Here is a 22,095-nt window from a genome sequence, read left to right as displayed (position 1 = left end):
ATGAATGGTGAACACAATCCAACTTAGATTCGATGATTGATTTGATCAAGAGAGATATATTATTATGTACAAGTTTACAGCTTACAGCACATTTACGCTAACTTGGTGTCAAGGTTCAATGAACTCTAGCCGCACCGAACACTCAATGCACATCTTGAATTTTGAGATGATGTTTATCCTTGCTGATACTAGTTCATGTACAGACATTATTGTTAACCTAACCTAGTAAGAAGACAATAGTCGGCAAAATGTCGGGTCAATTTTGCATTCTCACGCGTAAGATTGCGAGGACTTTATTTTTAGAGAATACAACACCTTTATGCAAGTTATGCCACACACCATATGTAATAAAGAATGAGTGTGAGGGTGAGAATATGTGATATTGATATAATGACAACTGAAAAAAGAAGAACGAAATGAACGAAGTCACAAAATGTGTCGAAATTGATAAATAGGCGAACACCTAGGAAATCAAGCATGCACCCCTCCCCCTTAATAGCTGTAATCGTGAGGGTGATTTTAGGCTAAGTAAATAAAAAGAAGAAGAAAAAGACGAAGAAGAAAAAGGAAAGGAAGAAGAAGAAGAAGAAGAAGAATATAGTTGTCTGTACGGGGCGTAGTCTCTTGACAAGTTTAAAATTCGACGATTCTGCCGTTATTCTCGGCTGGTGGCGTGAGCTCCGGCACGTTGAGGGTAAGATCGCATTCGCTCTCCTGCTGGTCCTGTAGCGGGGTGGACGAGGTAGATTCCCGCGTTGGTTCCTCGGTAGTGCGGCCCGTCAGCCAGTAGGTAGTCATGGGACCCTTGTCCTGCCGGTCGAAGACAAGAAAAGTACAGAAATAGTGATAGAAGGAGAGGAGAATGGAGTGTGTGACAGTAATCGAGAAAGATGACAAGATCAAGGCAACATGGTTAACTGACGTGTTCAGTTATTTGCATATAAGAATAGTAACAGTTTTCAATTTGGACTCTTCACGAAAATAAGTAACTGGGCTTTTACATTAAGAACAAAATGCCACGAAATATTTGAAGGACCAACTTTGGAAAGTCCTCACTGGAATGAAAGAGCCGAGAAGAATATGTCTTTAACCGTACTCTTTCAGGTCGGCCTGTTCAACACTTCTGTGTCACTAGGAACGTTATGATTATTTCAATAGCATATGATTTGTGCAAGTATCGAGACAAACTGATATCAACTTCGTTCCTTCAACGCCCATAAAGAATATTTCAAGCGTCTGTCCTCATCCTTTCACTTTCAAGACAAGGAAATACACTCTCTTTTCAGAGCCATGCAGTAGTGAAGTCAGAACATGCTGAAGACGCATTTCTCTAGGAATACATCGTTACTTCACAGTATGCCATTGGGTAATGAGGGCTTAACATTTGCTCGAATACATGTATTCACAGGTGTTTCATGGGAAGATCGACGGAGGTAGACATTCAATACCAAAGAATTTTCGTAGGTGCACAGATGTAAAACCGTTGAAACTCCCCGGTCTGAAAGGGGATGTATGATTTCGAGGAGTCTTACCGTAAGCAGGACTTCCTCTCGTCGAACCATGGTATATCCTCCGGTAATATTTAGCACACGGTGGCAGTTATCACTAATCTGGATTCGGTTCGCTGTAAAATAGGATTGACGGTAAATCGCAGGGAAGCATTATTGTATCATATTAGGACATGTTTTGTCACACATCAGACAGCGATTGGAAAAAGCACGGCCAGGTCATAGTATAGTATATTAGTTATGTCCTCTCATGGCATAGCGTTTTTAAGTGCTTGTAAATCATTTCTATAAACACCAGATGATAGAACAGTGATAAAGCATGCACACTTGATAAACCAATTTTCTCATTCTGTCTATGCTAAATTAATGAACAATTGTTGATAATTTCAATGTGTGCGTAGATGTGACTCACGGAAACAATATTTGGATACGCTAGTGGTGATGGGTAATGCGAATATGACAACCAAGGAATATATACGTCGAATGTGTTCTCTTCATATTTTTCTTTTGTTATTCCATGCAATGCAGCAGACCAAAACTAATTTTCTTAAAATGAAAAAAAAAAGTCATAACCTTTGGGTTTGAAGGTTATTTCGGAAAAATAAGAAGTCCTTCGCGGCGTCTTGGAAATATGAAAAAAACCATCTCTTTTTTTTTCTGATGATAATTACTGTACTTTTATTGTCTGATGGCTATTACAGGAGAGAGCCTCAAACTGGCTCTCCCACAAAGACAAACAAAACAATAAACTGCAGGTTTTCGCCGGTATTAAACTGCATTACCCCAGTTGATGTTTCAATTTCGTATCCTCAATCAAAAATATCTTTGCTGATTATTGTTTAACATAAATTACAGAAGTAATTTGCTATCAGTTAAAAGAGAGGATTTTGATAAAGGGTTCAAGGACCACATACTCACGTAGTCCGTTGGACTCCATCTTGGAAGCAATGTTCACTGTTTCTCCAAAAAGGCAATAGCGTGGCATTTTAGAGCCGACAATTCCCGCCACTACAGCGCCTGGTGAGTCAGAGCGGAGGAGATGGGAGGGAGGGGAGGAAATCATTATTAAGGAATAGTGCACGGGCTGTGAAAGAAATCCTGCTCATTTAAAAAAAATACTCATAAAAAGCTGTAGATTTTTATAAGATTTCCTAGATATTTGTCCGAAGATCACCAAATTTTAAAGTCCAAGTGCAATTGCATTTTTAAGGGGACATTGGTTGCCTCAAAAGGTGTATTGGACCTCTTCCATACATTTAGACAAAATGTCAAGAAATTTAGCAAAAACTCAGTGACATGATTAATCGCTTTTGAAGAAAGCTCCCCGACATAGTTATCGTCATTAGATTTTTACCATAATCATGATTATTACCATCATCATAATACAACTATCATAACTAACATTCATTGTCCTTACAATTGCAAATATCATGTTTAATTTCATCATCATCATTATCATTACTGTCATTATTATCATTATTATCACAATTACTCTGTATCACCAATATCACTTTAATATAGCAGTTTCATGAAAGTTTCTCATGTGACATTTCCTGTACACCAAACTCAGTCTGAAAGTTTTGACGACTGGTTTAATAGTCGGGGTCCTAGTTGAAGTGGTCAGTGATACCTGTGTGGATGCCGATACGAAGGGTCATCTTTGTCCTCGGTCGATGAGGAATCACAAGACCTTTGATACAGTTCAGCAGGTCGAGGGCCATCAGGGCGATCTCGCTGGCGTGTTTGTTACCATTTCGCTGGGGCACACCTTGGGATTGAAATTGGACAATGGAAATTTGAAACAGGAAATTGGGGGAAAAAAGAGAAAAAAATTTGAAAATATCCATGGAAAGAACAACAAAATAAGCTATCAAAGTGATCATATAATGATGCTACGATACTACTACTACTAATAATAATAATGATAATTTCATTTATATATGGCGCTTTTTTACGGCTGTTTCTAAGCGCACTGGTGCTATTCGTACAAGAAAACTAGAAAACACAACAACATAAGGACAATACAAACCCAAAATAACAGTAACGACAGGAAGTGATCTGATACTGTGATACAATAAGTGACTTTGTGCTCCTCCAGAATACAACTGATTAAACAGATGAGTTTTGAGTAGAATCTTAAATGATGCAATAGATGAGGCATTCTGAATATGTACATTGTACACAGGCAATGAACAAGAAAATACTTATATATATTATCATATTTATATTTGTACATGAATGTGTATATGTACAATGATGATACAAAAACCAATAAATCAAATCAAATCAAATCAATATGAAGAGAAAGTATCAGTCGAAATCAAATCACAAAGTCATCTTGGTTGCTATAGTGTGTATGCAAATTTGTACGAATTGAAACTTGGCTGTAGAAATTAAAACTGATTTGGAAAATGGATTTTCAATTGAATGTGATTCTGAATCTACACTGATATAGTGATTAAAATAATGTCACTGAAGCTAGAAATGACAGTCAATCTAATTCTTTTATCCAGGACTCTTGCTACGAACGCTTTCAGTGAATAGGTCGGGAACCATCTTTGTCAAGGGTGATGACTAAATAAAATCCCTTCTGTTAGAAACACATACCAGGTTTTCATGCTAAGAAACTATCCTCGAAAGGTTTTAGTTAAAGTCTGTGAGAAGTTGGAGTTGTTCTTACCAGAAACAACCATGTAGGCATCACCGATGGTCTCGACTTTGTACACATTGTAAGTGTCGATTCTGCTGTCAAAGTTTGTGTACACGTTGTTTAGCATCTCCACCACCTAGCGTGGGACGAAATAGGGAGCGAAGAATTATCGGTGAACGCTGAAACACACTTTTATTTTGCCGAAGCGGGTTCCAAAGTAATGACTGTATATTCTCACTTCTAAACAAAATTAGGACGATTTGTCAGACAATATCGGCATTGTGATGTCACATCCAACGATTACGGACAACAATAAACAGGTGCATCATGGTAATTGACAAAACAAAGATATCATGAAGGTACAAGTATAATAAACAGTAGGTAATCGAATGCGTGAACTCTGTACGTTAACCCATCTAGTCCAAGATGTACAACATTTCTATGATGGTGTGTGATTTCTTCACAACTTTTTTTTTTCTGAAAATAGAGTAAAATATACTAACTCATCGGAAATCTTGCTTATGCTTTATTGTTTGACTTGGTTGAAGAATTTTCAACATTTTAAACGTAATAACTGATTTTAAGATTGGCAACATATCGTAGAAGATTAAAGTCCAATTTCTCTCTCAAATTGGCACATTGATTAATTATTCAACCAGCGACATCTTATATGACTATAAGCTAATCATATACTGTGCAGTGAAATCAAGTGGTGCTAATTAATCAGTAATGAGCAGATGATGATTTCTACAGCAAAATTCCTTTAGGACTTTATGGTTAGATAGGCATGTGAAGTTAGTTTCTCTTAAGCCATGTTCACCACTACTTATGTATGAAAAACCAAGTCTTGCTTAATTTTGAATGTCCACTCATACCTAATACCAATACTGTTATGCAATGGTTACAGCTGTCTCGAATCGATACACTTACTTGCAAAGGAGAACTCTCCGAACAGATCCGAGTGAATCCGACGATATCCGAGAACAGGATCGTAGCAGACGAGAAGTTTTCGGCGTGCACGATCTGGTTCCGCTTGAGATTCTCGGCCACCGACACGGGCAGCATCTGGTAGAGGAGAGTGTCCGTGCGCTTGCGCTCCTTGTGCAGCGCCTTCGTCTGGTCGGCCAGAGTAAGCACGTAGTTCTGCATGTTGTAGGTGAGGGACTCCACCGCCTTGATTATGATGACGCTGAAGAGAACGACCAGGACCATGATACTGATGCTGACCGCAAGGTCGGCGTTGTTGGTCCTCACGGCAGCGTTGAGATCCGTCAAGATAACCTGTGGAAAGGAGATTCGAAGAACAGAATGGTTGTTCCTCCTGCAATCTCTTGTTTAATCTTACCCGTGCTATCCATGCAACAGATGAGAAACACAGCAGCGCTCAGTGATACAGTTTTAAAGATGGTTAGTCCAATTCAAAAGAGTCATCCTGTGTTTGTTTTATCCCTGTTTAAAAACGTATTCCATGATAAAAGCAGCATGATATTTAACAATCCTCATAGCTTTCATTGCCTAGAACGTATCAAGAAGACACTGCAGTATCATGGTCTATCACACATTGGAACACATTTTCGGTGACTAATGTAATACAAAAACTTTAGTCTATGTACTCATTAATACATACAAATCGAGAATCAATAAAATTATGCATAGTTATTTTGTCATGACTGCAATTGCCAGCTTCACGGACAAGGTAGAACGCAGGAATTCAGAAATGTGATTTATTATTGCAACAAAAATCTAGGCATGCAATTGCGAGAAACGGACCTCTGCCATCTGTCGCTGGATGTCGCGGAGGATGTCGATGTAGATGGTCATGTTGTCGAACCACCACTGGCCTTCCTGCCACGATGGCTCGCGGGTGGCGTTGTTGTACGAGATGATGGAGCGCATCTCCGTGATCGTGTTCTGGAAGTGGTCGTCGTGGAGCGAGTTGGCGATCGAGTCGTCCAGGATCATGCGCACCAACTTGGAGTACTTCTGCGAGGCCCAGATGTTACTTTGACCCACCTAGAGTGAAATATGCAGATAAAAGAAAGATACTTTTTACTATTTATATTTCCTTTATTTCAAACATTCAATTGAAAATGTTTTTCAGAAAACAATTTTTAGAAAACGTGGGAAAATGTATCGGAACTATCTTGGACAGGAAAAAGTTGAAGTGACTCCTGCTCTTTTAACAAAATTATTGTAGACACGAGAGTTTTGATACAAACAGCACTGTAATTACTCGAATGCTGAGATCTGTAGTAAACAGCAACCCCAAATATTTGAGATGTGAATGTCGAACAGTGTCGAACCTGCATCTTTTCCATGTACCAGCGGTAGTCAGTGAGCCGAAAGAAACCGCCCTGGGTGTAAAACACCGCCCCTAGCGTCCGCTCGATACCAGTCTGCTCCATGCCGACAATGAGCAGCTGGTAGGCTACCAGTGTCTCCCACAGTCCAAGGCCGCCGGACTTGCCCACGCTCTCGTAGAGCCAGTCGATGAAGAGCTGGATGGCGTCCGTGTAGAAGTGAATGACCTCGTAGATGGTGGTGTTGTGGATGTCGAGGGTGAGGCGGTACTCGAAGAGGTAGGCCATGAGGGCTTCCTTGTTCTGGAACTGTTGGTAGGCCATGGTCCCCTTCACGGGCCAGTCGTTCAGACTCTCCAACACCTGTTGTACAGTTAGAATGTTTATAAACGTTTGACCTTTAAGAGGTTACAGTGCACTCCCGTTATAACGAAATGCTCGGGACCGGCAGTTTTCTTTCGTTATAACGAAATTTCGTTATAACCGAACAAATACAATATATAACGAAAACAAGAAAACCACGTATATATATATATATATATATATCATATTCTGTTTGCTGAATACTCATCATACACTGGAAAGCTATGTGAAATGTGATGGGATATCTGTATCACAATAATAAATGCAAGTTCCCCTCAGAAACTGTGCGTGACACAAAGAGCGAACACACAGTGGTGTGAAGCGTTCACCCATGCAGAGAAGCTATAAATCCTTGTTCCGCTACGAATTTTCGAAAGCAATTCGCATTTCGTTATAACGGAGCACATTTCTTTTGTTTTTCTTTGTCTATGGCGCTCGGAAAAGACTTCGTTATAACGGAAATTTCGCTATAACCGTGTTCGTTATAAGCGAATCTTTTACCATAGACTTTTATGGTGATTATTTTGGGACCAGAAGATTTACTTCGTTATAACGAAATTTCGTTATAACCGTGTTCGTTATAACGGGAGTGCACTGTATTAGTATTTGACTCTTCGCATGCCGCGGGTATCCGAAAGGGGGGAAATACTGACAGGTGAAAGGTAACTCTGGCAACAATTCTGTAAAACACGTTTTGGTGAAAGTTTCGGTGATGGCAGAAAAGTCTGTGAGTATTCCATTCGTCGTCTAACAGACTTAATAGTTGTTACATTTTCGTATCTGAGTAAACGTTATATGTTGATTTAAGATTACATTCAGAGGCAAGGAGAAAAGGAGGACCAGAAGAAGAAAGAGGAGGAGGGGGTGAAAAAGAAATGAAGATTAAGAAAATAAGGAGGAGAAATGCGAGAAAACAAAAGCATTGGGTACCCCAGTTACCTCGTCCGTCAGCGGGTAAGTATTGATGAGAAAAATCTTTCGTTCTGGACCAGTCGCCGCGCTCTGCTGCATCAGAGAGCTGATGTACAAAGCAGTCATATCCCGTTCCATCTGAAGACTGTGGACCAGCGTTCCAACCTATAAAAAGGGAGAGACGGAGAGGTAGATGGATTGTGGATTTATAGTGATGTATCGTCTACTTCTATGCGCTTTAAATGAGGAGTTTCGGGGTTTGAGCTTTGCTACGGCACCTCCTCTCTACTCGGGTACATAAAGGAGTTCCCGCACCCGGAAGAGGGTTGACATTAACCCTCCCAGGATCATCAGCCCAAAATACCACTGGGATCATGTACCATCAGGTGTGATTACAAGTACATTTTCAGCGTGTGTGCCACAAAGTCGTCGCGTGGTTGGGATGCACCCCAAGGATACCAAGGAATTGTATATTGTATATACAATATGTATATTGTATACATTCTTTCATGTTATACTTTACGCACCTTAATTTCTGTTATCAAAAAGTGATGTTCATATCTTTTTTGTCGAAAAATGAAATAAAACATTGAATTGAAATTGAATTGAAAGAAATGAATATACTATTTTACAACGTTTGGTGCGTTTGTGATTGGCATTATTAAATGGTATGTTTGGGAGCACTTATTGAGCACCACTACGTTCGAGAATTCGAATGACACGTCATCCTGTGCTCCTAATACATGACCATTCCCTAAACAATTTCGATCTCACTCCGTGTTTAAATTTCTTAAAGTTAGACGGGCAAGCTATATCAATATAATATACATTTTATCGAAAATATAACGCGGCAAACCTGGCGACTGAATCGGACGTTTCGTCTAATCTCGCTGGCGTCCACGCTCTTCTTCAGCGTGGCGATGAGGTCGGAAATGGCGAGGGCGGTGAGGACAATGATCGGCATCAGGGTCAGTGTCAGCATCTTGATCATCTGACGTCGCTTGCCATTGGGCGTGAGGGGCGTGGCCGAGCAGAGCATCTTGTTCGAGTCTTGGATAGCCTCACGCACAGACGTTTCGACCTGTGAAACGTCACGCGTTTATGAAACACCGTAAAAAGGATGTGATTCTCTTTTTTAAATGAAAATCATAACAGCGAGAATGATAACAATATGAATTCAATAATCTGTAACGATAATTTACCTGGGTGAACATATCTAGCTCAGATAAGTGACAGTGGTTGTACTTCGATTTAGTCTTTGACATGACAGTGGCAATGGTAGGAGTAATTATGTTTATTCATTATTTACAACTAATCATCATTAATATTAGTGTATTGTAATAATAATCATCATTATGGTATAATCATTGTTCTTAGGGTGGCTGGCGTATTTAGTAAATTACGTTCTCTATCATTATCATTATTCTCCTCATCATCTTTACTTTTATTGAACTGATTATAATTATTTTTCTACGCCCCACTTTCATCAATCTTCTTTCCTTCACTCCGTCTTTCTCTTTCTCATCATCACAGGAATCATCGTTGTCATTGATTATTAGAATTGCAGTTTTTGTCATCATCTTCTTTTCGAGAAGAGGTGTTGGATGTGGGGGGGGGGGGGGTTGGGGTTGGAGAGAGATGCCCTACCTGACTCATGGAACCAAGACTTGAGGCGATGCTGGCCACCCGCTCCCCGCCGGTTCGGCGGCCATCTCCTGCTATCATATTGTCCATGGTGGCTTGATCTGGCTGGATGGAAACGAAAACTAAAAGAAGGTAATAATGCGATTATTGCTTGTAGACACAAAGTGAGACTAACGAAGGGTTAAGAAGATCAACAAATCCAATCCAATTCAATTTAGTTCAATTCAAATTCACTTCCACTCTTCACGTACTTGCATAAAATGACAAGAGCTGCCAAAGCAAATCCAAAAAAGAAGAAGAGAAAAAGAAAAAGAAGAAGAAGATGATGATGATGAAAAGGAAGTCTCTGTTGGACGTTCTGTTTTAGTATTGGACCCATCCACGGCACCCTTCAAGCTGATAAAGTATATCATAGAGAGTATAAAATCACCGTTTATTTTGTCCCATACGTGGTTTTATGTACCCGGAAATTAGGGCGATAAAACGCCCAACACATATCAAGAGGAGATAAACAATAAACATGTAAATACTAAACAACAGATTTGTGAATATTCCAACATCTGCACTAGCCGTTTGACAGAATTCTGTATGTTTGTAGGTTTGTCGAACTAGCTAGATGTTTGGCTTCCCCGCAGACACATGAAGGCTGCATGTAAGCTTGGTGCTTGATTATACCTTCATCACTGTCACGCTGACTGTTTATTCCAGTGAACGCTTTGTAGTTAATTGCAGTGAAACCCTACAACTTCCCTGTCGTATAGGAGGATCAGTTCTCCGTTGCTATGGTAACGAGTGAAATGGATTAGTTGTTTGGTTCAAGGAAGACTTATATTTGACTTCCAATTTCAATCTCTTGTTGCTTTGCAGTGTATAGAATTGCAATAAACGTGTAGTTTTGCTTTTAACCAGCTTTTCTCATACTGTACCTTCTCCAGCTATACCAATATAAAATTGTTGTCTTCAATAGAAAATATCAAACTATAATATCAAATTAAAATTACCTTTGTTCAGAAAACCGATGTCAAAATGACCTGAGTTAAAATGAAATTGAAAGAAATTGAGATCACAGATACAAAGAATACAGAGTTTAACTATTCCTCTGTGAAAAAAAAAGGATTATCGTGTAGATAAGAAGCGTACATGATATGAAATGAAACGAATAGTATATCGTTGTTTAACAAGACCTTGCAAAAGCAGAAGAAGAAGAAGAACAAGGAAGAGGAGGAGGAGGAGAAAGAGAAGGAGAAGAGAAGAAATGTTCCTAAAATTCGAGTGTAACAAACGCTTTTGATCAAAAAGAAAGAAATGGCTGTTAATACGAGACGTAATCATGGCGATTGCTGGTCTGAATTTGAAATAAGCAAGAACGTAGTCGTTGATGATAAATCTCGTGAGACAGAACCTTTGAGCAATTCAAATAAACCTACATTTTAACTCAACTGTATTCCAGTAGAGATAGCAGTATTCATCAAACGCAAGATCTCGTTTCAATGATTACAACAAATTTAAGCTCTATCTATATTACCAAACAAAGGAACAATTTGAAATTGGATGCGCGTCATATTTCATGCTTAAATATAAAATGTACTTATTTGTGGAAAGCTTGCCAGATTTCCAAACCAAGGCCTTGTTTTATCATGCAACAGCACAGAAAAGTAAAAGTCATCAAAATTTCATTACCGTAATTCATGAACATGGAAGGACGACAATAATGATATACTTACACTGAACGTGAACGACGTTTTATGCAAGATAACTGCTCTTTACTACGTTTCACCACGTTTTGTCAGTCATTATTTCCAATTGGAAATATCCAGATTAATGAAGCTTCAGCGATGGTTGGCACACACACTAAAGTTGAGAGGAAGGCACTCAAAGAGGTTGAGTGAGAAAAGTCTAGAACGCATGCGCAAATGACGTACAAAGTATAGCGATGGGCTATTGGTCGTATAATCTGGAGTAGGTGGAGCTAAATTTGTTCATCGTTGCTCACTAATGGAATCAGTTGATGCAACAAAACACTGTTCATTCCGTCTATTCATGTCATTGGTATTATAGTGGTTAACACACAGTGAAGACTGTCACTATCAACACGATGTTACGATATTTGTGTGATAATGAAACCAACTCGCAGTGATTTCACGAAGATCAATTGTGCATGTATGTGTAAGTGTGTATATGTGTACAGTTATTCATACATATTACTATTGTTTGATATTCGTTTAAAGTACGTATGATTATCTATTTACTTTATTGTAAGATCTAAATATGTCAATTTACCTGCCTGTATAAATCGTCATTGGTACCTTTAAAACGTTTTGTATCATGTGGATATGGAAAAATAAATGAAAAGAAATGAATGCAATTGGGACATTGCGCGTTGTATTGTCACGAAAATTTTGCCATTGATTTACATATATATATATATATATATATATATATATATATATAGTATGGTGAATATGATAATAACAATAATGATAATGATGACGATGATGTGACCTGCAACATGTGACCTTTCTGTATTTCATTTAGTGACACTTATTTAATTGGATTTTTTTTGTTTGTTTTAATCGGTTTCCCCAGTTATAGTTGGTTTTAAAAAACATCCGCATTTTAAACTTCCCCTAATCTGATTTATCACGGGACCTGCGGCTGTACAAGCTAATGCTTTTACGCAGGCCCCATCATATTTTTTCGCATCATGACCACAATTTAATTCGCATGTATACAGACCTTGTGTTTATACTAAATCAAACTTTTGTACATTCCGATGAAGTCTCATCTAAATTATGTTTTGTATAATTTTCGTATTTATATACTTTATTGTGATACACTCAGCAAAAAAGAAAGTAAACACTTTTTTTACATATATTATGTTTATATTACTCAGAATTTTTGGTGAAATGTTAACGTGTTATATACCACATGAAGGGTAATTTGATTGGCTATCACCTTGATAAGTCAATAAAAAAAGGGAAACTTTACGAATGAGTGAACACTTTTGTTTTTCTCTTCCAAGGCACAAAAGTGAAAATTGCAAAAATGATCAAGTTGTCATTCATGCGTAAATGCTCTTCCATGTAACAAGAAGAACAAAAGACTAATTTGACACAATAATGAACATGGATTCAGTTGTAAAAATATACCTATGATCTCTATAAATTCTTTAAAGCTCACAAGATCAATAAAGGCTAAAAATAATGGAGGAAAATGAAGAATGTTCTGTCAAATTCCAAATTCACATGGAATGAAAAAATATGCAACATTCTTGTTTAACAAAAATGGTAGAATTTTGAATTGAATATTCAAATTAGGAAAATTGTGAATTATATTGGATTCTTGAATATGTCTTATGAATTCTTAAGGTACTAAATTGAATGAATGAAATAAAGATATTCTGTTCATTTAATCATCTTCGTGCCCTTACTCTCTATGTCACCTGAAGTTTGAGTTGAGTAAAAATTCTTATTTTCCGGCCCTGAAGTTTCCCATTTTTATTTTGTTTGAGGTTATAGAGAGACAAAGAGAATATAAACTTAATTTTGCTATTTCTTTGCGTCTCTCATTGTGTTAAACTGGTCTTTGTTATTATTTTTGTCCCTTAAAGGGCATTCGCAAATGAAAGACAATATGTCAATTTTTGCAATGTTCACTTTTGTGCTTTGGAGGACAAAAAACAAATGTGTTCACTCATGCGTAAAGTTTCCTTTTATATTTACCTACTACGTTGATAGCCAATTAAATTACCTTTGATATGGTATAAAATATATAGATTTTAATGAAAATCTTCTATGACAATTTTGAACTCGAAAAAGTGTTTACTTTCTTTTTTTGCTGAGTGTATATGTGAGAAATATGAAAATAAATGAAATGAAATGAAATGAAATGAAATGAAATGATGATGAAGATGATGTAATAATAATGATAATAATAGTCATAATGATAATAAGAATAATAATAATAGAGATGTTGGATATTTTCTTACGTTAGGAAAGCTCCTAAAGTGTTATCAATGTTGACAGAAGGTCCTGCCATTAATGTGCACGATAAGCGAAGGCAATCAAATTTCGTATTTAGACGTGCCTTCACCTCGTCGGAGGAGATATTTTCACCGTAAAGTCAACATAAAAGGACGAAATTGGAAGAGCATTACACTAACTTGTACGAAATACTTGCTTTATTTATTCATCTTGTAAAAACAGATTATCTTACCAATGTACACGCCGTGTTCGCTATTCATCTACAGTCGCTCCTCACTTTATGTTCACCCATGAAGAGACAATGATATCATACAAATAATGCACAATACACAGAGCGTTACTCAATACACACAACTTACGCACCCTATACGGAAACTTTGGAACACTTTGAAACACAACAAGGCAAAACCTAGTTTGTCTGTGTGTGTGTTTGTTGATAATTGTTTAAAAGTTACGGAGAGTTGGTGGTTTTACTGCCGCGCAACCTATTGATGTGCATTATTTGTTTTATGAAATGATGTCATGTTAAATCCGTGGTAGCCAATTTCGCATTATTCTCAGGGCTAGGACCAGTTCAAACTGAATCACACAAACACACACACAAACCATTACAATGCCTTTGTATTCACCAGGTAACGTAATTGAGTGCAAACAAGCGGTCGTTAGTGTGTTAGGACCGGTTATCTTATTATACTGTACATTAACTCTCGGTGAAAAGTAAATTTGGGTATTTATATAAAATCAATTTCATGGATTTTGATTCTATTGCCGCGATATAAGCCGTGTTAATCTGTTTAAGGAGCATCAAGGAAGCTTTTTTTTTTTTCGTCGCAGCAACCTTTACAGTTTTATTTTGCCCTTTCGCTCTCAGGGTACAAAAGGATACATCACAACAGATTAATGATATGATAATGTATAACATGTCAATTATACTTAAGATTTAAAACGAGTCCGCTTAACAATTAGCATCATCTTACACTAAACATTTCGACACTTACGTCCCTGTCGCAAAAGTGGCTCTTATTTCTGCATCAGATTTTTTTTTGAAAGCAACAGTTTTGCATTAAGAACTCTGCAAAAGTTGATACATACCATAAAGATTTTGTTTTTACCAGTCTCTATAATACGTTGTGAGTTATTTGATAAAAATTTGGCAAATTCGATACACAGTTGTTTTTATTCGTTCAGTTTCTACCCATTTTAGTACACATATCGCACGACCTTTTTCACAATATACACAATCTATGGCAAGAACGATTTAACACTCTTTTTGAAATTGTCTCTAAACATCCGACCTGTTTGAAAATAAGTCCACCATTAATTACTGGCACACAATATTCCTAATTTGGGGTTATGTACCTAGCATGACTTTGTATGAGATTTGACATCGACAGGTTATACACTATTGTCTTGACCACTTTTAACATTTTGTTACATTTTTGTTACCTCCTCTGAAAATACTGTAGTATTTGCAATGTGCATGTCCCATTTCATGTTTGGCTGAATATATACACCAAGTACATTGTATTCAAAAAGTTCCATCATACGAAATGAAGGATCACCTGCGTATAGTGCTTCAGGTAATCTCACAGGTGCGCGTCACGAGCTCATATATATTATGCAGCCCACGAGTCATACTGCCCACGAGTCATACAGTCCACGAGTCATACAGCTAACGAGTCATATTGCCCACGTGTCATACAGCCTACGAGCCATCCCTAGTCATACATCCCTAGTCATACAGCAAATCGAATGACAATCATCATTTCGGTGGAAATGGAAAATGAGAACGTTAAGTGTACCGCTAGCCAGATACTAAGTATTCCAAAACATAATCGTCATTAAACATCGTGATATCATGTCCGATTATTTTTTTTTTCGTGTATCTGCTCAACCACGGTTATGCAAGCGGTGGCACAGCATTAAAAAGTGTTAGGTTCCTCGGGTCCTTTCTCGACATCTGACGTATGTCAGAACGCTCCGTAGTATTGAGCAACACCCTTCACGTATAGACCGATCTCTCAAGCAATAAATGACAGGATTTGCAGCCGAACTGATGATGTAGGCAACATACATGGCTTCGGTCGTCCAAACGTGCATAGTTGTTGTAAAATTCGTCGTCAGTCGAAGCAGGACGTAAACCATCGTGGGCACCCAAGTCAAGATGAATGTGAAAACAACAATGGAGATCGTTTTCACTGCTCTCAAGCCCTTATCCCCACTTTTCGCTCGATCGATGGCGAACCTCTGATTCGCGATTGCGCGAGACTGATAGATCGATATCCGCAGTATTCGCGCGTTGGTGACTATTATCGCCAAGCACAGACATACTGAAAGAATGATGATCGTCCATTCCAAGATGATTGTTTCAACGCCACCGTAGCTCGATGCGAAACATCGTACGGCAAAGAGCAACTCGTTTCTTGCTACGATGAAAATTGCGCGAATGGTGAACACACCGCCAGAGAGAAACCACATGAACACTATGACGCCGAATACTCGCCTATTCGTAATTAAATGCGGATATCGAAATGGTCTTGTAACTGCAATATATCGATCGATTGTCACAGCGACCACGTGTAGGAGGGTTACTGAAGACAGTATGTTCAACCATATTGAAATCATGGATACTGTAAAAGCGGAACACGACAAGACCTGGGTCAGAAAGTTGAAATAAATCACCGAAGGGAGGGCGAAGAATCCTGTCAAGAAATCAGCGAAAGCAAGACTGGCTAGAAACAGATACGTAGGCGAGCGCAGCTCGGAGTTCTTCCCCACGACAAGCACCGTCATACCGTTCCCTACAACGATAAACACAAGTGCCGGTAGGGAAAACAGCATAAGTAAAGTTCTGTTGAGTAAACCGATTTGCACAGCTTGGATGCTTGTATTGGATATGTCAGTTGTGTTGGGAAGTGGAGACATTTCTTTTTTTTAATATCAAGAAGACCAGACTGGCTGTGACTGTGTTTCGACCGATGTGTTTCTCGTTTGCTGACTGCGCTAGAGATCGCTCGGAGCTGAGTGGGGATCGTGTTGACAACATAGCAAAATCTAGCTCTGATTTCGCCACTCTTGCATTTCGGACCAATTCGTTGCTTAGCTACGCGACACCATTCGTTGAAAACATGCGTTTGGTCGAGCATCAGATCAACGTATGATAGTCATAATTTTACACCCCATTTCCTGTGCCGAGGATCCATGTTTGCTCCTCCACTTCCGCCATGTTTGCATTGTCCGTAGCTAGCGTCCTTGCTGCCAGTAAAATTGCTTCGTGGACTGCTAGGTATAAATTGATGTAGTGACATGTTCTCATCGCCATTGTCAACGCAATGATTGACGTGCAGAAATGATTAGAATTGTATTTGACCGGCATTCCTAATGCCATTGTGCGCCATTTGTGTGTGAAAAGTTCTGTGTGTGTGTGTGTGTGTGTGTTGGTGCGCGCGCGCTTGTGTTTGAGTCGACATCTGTGTATGACAGTGTATGAGTTGGAGGGGGAGGAAGGGCCGGGAGGTGCTATGAGCATCATAGAGACATGTCCTGATTTTGCGTGATAAATTGCTAATAATATTGATGATGGTGATAATCATAAGAGTAATGATAATTTACTAAGGGCATGATAATCTTAAAATGTCTCTATACACTTTGCATCATTTCAGTCTTATAGGCCTACGTACACATCAGAAATGAAGTAAGTTTTCAACAAAATTACAAATTGCTTAGTGTCCGTTTCAGCCCTAGGTCTGTCTGGCAACCTATTCCACATAATAGGCGCTGCAACGGAAAAAAGAAGAATTTGAGACAGAACACAAACTTTGCGTTTGTAGGGTATGTGTTAATTGATGGGGTGCTGTTCGTTATTCCGAACGTTCGCTATTCCGAAGGTTCGTTAATCCGAAACACACAAATTCCCTATACCTAGTGGTTCGTTAATCCAATAATGAAAAAGGGTTCGTTAATCCGAACATTTGCTGCGTTATTCCGAAGGTTCGTTATTCCGAAGATTTGTTGATCCGAAAATGAAATTCGGAATAACGAACCTTCGGAATAACGAATCTTCGGACTGAAGAGCCTTCGGAATATCGAACCTTCGGAATAACGAGCTGTAACCTAATTGATGTGCCTATTATACATCCCTTGAATGAAGGAGAGGAAAAGATGGTGGCAACTCAACAACATGTTAAACATATCCTCAGTGACACCAAACAGATCACCATCGTGCCAGACTTTCTCGGAGTAACAGCAACTGCACATTATTCCTCCCCTTGAGCGCCATAGTCAGTCCGCAGAGTCTCAAACCTTCCTCTGTCGCACGTGATGGGCTGAACACGTTACACCAATTTACATAAATACATATTCATAACAGAGGACAAAAACGAACTCCAATGATTAGAATGTTTTCTTCCATGACTCTTTGAAAGACGTGTTGCACCATGAAGGGCATCATGACCACACCTTATCTTCGTCCAGTCGATACACTGTAATGTCACACAAATCGTTATTTCTGGACTAAATTAAACATTGGCCACCTTTCCCCATATTAGTACACATAGAACACGTTTTCAAGCTTGAGGAAAATCGGACAATCGCTTTCAAAAGTTGAATTACTTGTAAAGGTTTGGTCAGAGTACTCTGGTCCTACCTCTTTCAGAAGGTAGAGAGAATAACATCACTCGCAGTATTCTTCAATAAACAAGACTTGGGGAATTTTTATACTTCAAAAAGAAGGAAAGAAATCTTGGGCTAAAAAACACACACACACACCTGCGATGGATTAGTGAAAGAAAAGTATAGACTACAATCAGGAAATAACCGAGTTGCACATTCAGGAAAAATTAAGTTGATAATCTTTTTCACTCTATCTATTGTACCTATGTTATATTGATAGTTTGAAGAATAAGACTGGCCAACGGAATACTAAACCTAGAAAATGTTGAGCGAAAGCGGCGGTCTCTGTAACAGTATACACAAGGATTTATCGCCGAACTCACGATGTACATGACTAACATAGTTTCTGTGATAACAAGGTGCACTGTAGGGGTTATTTTGGTAGTCAACTGCACCAGTACGTAGACAAGGGCGGGAAGCCAACAGACGAGGAATATTCCGACAATCAGCGAGATCGTCTTCACGGCTTTCAGACGGTCGTCGTGCGTTTCTCGAGTGACGGCAGCGTCGTCAAATGCCAATCTCCGGTCAGCGATGACTCGCGATTGACGAACTGAGATCTGAAGGATGCGGACATTCGAGATGACCAACGCTACGCAAAGAGCGCCGAATAATCCTAGGATCGTCCAGTTGACCATCGCTGACTGTGGGTTCGAATAGCTTCCGCCAAGACATCTAACTGAAAACAAGAGTTCATTCTGAGTCACCATGACATAGGCACGAATGATAAAGAAGATGATTGTGACAATCCACAAGGACGCTATCATCCCCAGGGTTCGGTTCATTGTGACCAAAGCCAGGTAGCGCAGTGGCCTTGAAATGGCTACCACTCGATCAACAGTCACCGCAACAATGTGGAGAAAGGACGCAGTGGACAAAATGTTGAGCCATACTGAGATGAGAGCTACGGTTAACACCTTACACGGCAGATTAGGCGCAAGAAAGTTGAAATAAATCTGCAGCGGAATCGCCACCAGACCGGTCAAGAAATCGGAAACCGCAAGACTGGCTAGAATGAGATACGTTGGCGTGTGGAGGGAGGGATTGCGGTAGATTGATCTTAAGACAACCGCGTTACCGATCACAATGCCCACCGATGAAGGAATAGCAAGACTCGTCATAATCACAGCATTCAGAGGGTTAATTCGCAATACTTGATGCCCCGCAGGAAGTGTGTCTTCCGTAGCATTCATCGCTGACAATGTTTCTGCTTTCCTACTCCTGTGACATGGAGGACTGTCACTTGAAGAAAAAAATTATAGTAAATCAGCAATATTATAGCCATCTGCATTTATGGGAGGAGAGTGTTGCTCTTTGCTAGGCGGTACGGCCCCGACTTTTGCCTCTACAGACCAAACTCACTCGAGTTTCATGGTATTGCGCACGATCATCTAATTAAAACCGAGTTTCCAAAGATGACGTCATGTACGGAAGCGTTATTAAAGGCCCCATTCTACTCGACGATATAATGAAATACATGTAGTTCATCTTGTCAAGTCGATTTGGTGTCAATGTCAGGTCGACATGTAAAGATATTTCATCTTCATGTCGACTGATCAACGTTTGTAATTCAACAAGATGAAACAAATCTTGTTAAGTTGACTTCATAATGCTAGAAAAGTGAAAATATATAAAGAATTTTCTTTACATTTTCCATAAATTGTTGCCCATAATGACGTCATAAACTGTAGTAGTCTCCTTGTCCAGCGATGATGGCATCGACATTTCGAAAAATAACTTTTCAACGGAATGTTCATTTTTTTCAAACTTTCAGTGATGAGTTCAACTAATATTGCTGCTTTCACTCAATCCACATTTAAATTTGGGCTTTGGTTTCCTTTAACGAGACGTTAAGCCGCGTTTCAACACATCATAGTACCTCACACACACATGTCACCGAAGGCTTTCATCAACGCTTCTATTCTTAAGAACCATTATTTTGTCAAACACGGTGCCCCATAGAAGACCAAGGTTTGAGAGCTTTGATGAAGATTGCTATGGCGACACTGGTTTGGCTTGACATAGATCTGAATGCACTGCAAGTGCGAACAAAACAGACATCGAAATCAGGAAGCTATCAATTTGAGAACCGAAACTTTATTCTAAAAGCCGTGAAAGAAGAAGAAGAAGAAGAAGAAGAAGAAGAAGAAGAAGAAGAAGAAGAAGAAGAAAGAATTACAACCCATCCGTCCAAAAGTAGAAATGCCCAGAAAAGATCGAGAAGCTTTTTTAACCATAATTTCCTTCTCCGGAAGCACGACTCCTGGAGGACTTTTGGGAAAAGAAAATTTTCACGCCTCCAATCAAATCGGCAGCGCAGTGTTGTTGGTTCATGATTGACTGGTCGTGTCGGATGTGAAAGCTGTATCGTTTGCTGCAGACCACCAATTGACCACGTCTGCTTTCTCGCACATATCATTCCGCAGTGGCAACCGTAAGGGCTTTAGCCTCGTAAGAAAAACCAAATTAGGTAGAGAGAGAGAGCCCCTGACATTTTTAACACGAGCATGTCTCGCATCATGAGGATACAGGCAAATGTATGTTTTCAAAGGCATAGTTTACTTTTGGGAGCAGTGATTTAGAAAAAAAAATGTTCGAGATATCACATTTCATGCATATGTCATGTATGTGTATAGGTCAGTTTTATCATAAAACATCCTACCATGTAAAAGTTTTTGCAATAAAGCCTAAGATGTAAGGAGATATCACTATTTTCCCTAATAAACCATAACTGTACATGGTGTAGTCAGGGTGCGACCACCTTCCCGGTTTAGTATAAAATCATTTTTGATATAACTATATTGTTCACATTTTGTATATTTAATAATACTTAACATTAAAATACTGATTCAAATTTTTACCCTGGTTGTTTTTTCCCTAACCCACATTTTAGAACTATTTTGAAGCACCAAAGCTGGGTTTTTGTTTCATCTGCAAATGGTAAATCATGCCTTTAAAGGATGTTGTAAATGTGACCCTGCACCTCAAAACAAACAAAAAGTCGCCAGACATGAATTTTTGGTTAAGACCATATTCTGAAAGAACAGACTTTAAGCTTTCCAATGATATATAACTCAAATCAAATGGACTCTCCTAACCTATCTAAATATTGGAAAGAAAGCACAAACTCAGGAAAAGTGTGAACTGAGAAATGAGGCTCTGAAGTACAGTGTCTATTCAAGCGCTTAATCTTTACCAAACCGTGCTGGCTGTGCGATGAATGGGACAAAAAACAGGAAGTAAACCACCAGAGTAACAACAATGAAAGGATTATCAGATTAAACTGAAAGTTAGCATGCCTCATTAACACATTCTGTCCATAATTAATGTGAATTTTCAAAGCAGTAGCACTATCCTTTCAAAAGTTATTAGAGTTGAAAGTGAAGAGTGTGGACAAGGTTTTTCAGAAATGAAAAAGGGATTCTAAAGACACACCTAATCACACTATTCTACCAAAAATTCTCGATATAAACTGCTGAAAAAACACACTTGCCCGCCTGTTTTATGATACTAGATTTTAGCATAATGTATAAAAGAAGACCTGCTCTTTTAGAAAATATGAAAAAGTCAAGTTCGGCTGGGTTGACCCATTTCACTTATTTTCAGTCCTCACACAAAATCAGTGTGTGCGACTTTATGTTCGTTTTGAGGTGCACGGTCACAAATAATCATATCACTGTTCATAATGACAGCCTTATCGTATGGTGTGCGCACCATCTTTTATTTTTATTTCGTCGGTGCTATACCACAATCATTGTTATCATGGTACCACTCATGAATATGATTTGGCTGCAAAATCAATCTTTTGACTTATAGTTGGTTGAAGTGAACCCCCCCCCCCAGAAAAAAAAAGAAAGAAAGAAAAAAGCTCAGACAAAAGGCCTACCATGTTTTCCCTCGTGTCTTTTCTTTTCGTTATTTGTACGTACCAATTGTAATATGCGAGTATTTTTCAAGTTATGTATATTTTTATATTCCATAATAAATGATATAAATGTATATTTGAAGTCTCTATCAGTTATTGCCGCACAAACTTAAATTTCGTTGATGCGGGAACATATAAG

General features: G+C 38.8%; 2 protein-coding genes across 2 annotated transcripts; both read right to left on the bottom strand.

Moving 5' to 3' along the window:
* Positions 1-633: 633 nt before the first annotated feature.
* Positions 634-9,467, bottom strand: LOC139742774 (uncharacterized). The gene is made up of 11 exons (XM_071653293.1): positions 9,381-9,467; positions 8,590-8,814; positions 7,761-7,898; positions 6,462-6,821; positions 5,929-6,171; positions 5,089-5,439; positions 4,189-4,294; positions 3,139-3,276; positions 2,427-2,525; positions 1,533-1,624; positions 634-810 (listed from the first exon to the last, which is right to left on the bottom strand). The coding sequence occupies exons 1-11, from the start codon at positions 9,465-9,467 to the stop codon at positions 634-636; spliced, it is 2,016 nt and encodes a 671-aa protein (XP_071509394.1).
* An 8,149-nt stretch (positions 9,468-17,616) lies between these two features.
* Positions 17,617-19,152, bottom strand: LOC139742773 (adenosine receptor A2b-like). The gene is made up of 2 exons (XM_071653291.1): positions 18,355-19,152; positions 17,617-17,685 (listed from the first exon to the last, which is right to left on the bottom strand). Exons 1-2 carry the CDS (start codon positions 19,150-19,152, stop codon positions 17,617-17,619), a joined length of 867 nt encoding a protein of 288 aa, XP_071509392.1.
* Between the last annotated feature and the right edge of the window lie 2,943 nt (positions 19,153-22,095).

The sequence above is a fragment of the Diadema antillarum genome, unplaced genomic scaffold, assembly GCF_040938485.1.
Source record: "Diadema antillarum isolate AM-2024a unplaced genomic scaffold, OU_Dant_1.0 seq00001019_RagTag, whole genome shotgun sequence".
Taxonomy (NCBI): Eukaryota; Metazoa; Echinodermata; class Echinoidea; order Diadematoida; family Diadematidae; genus Diadema; species Diadema antillarum.
The sequence above is the reverse complement of the archived record's forward strand: the minus strand, read 5'-3'. Positions and strand labels throughout refer to the sequence as shown.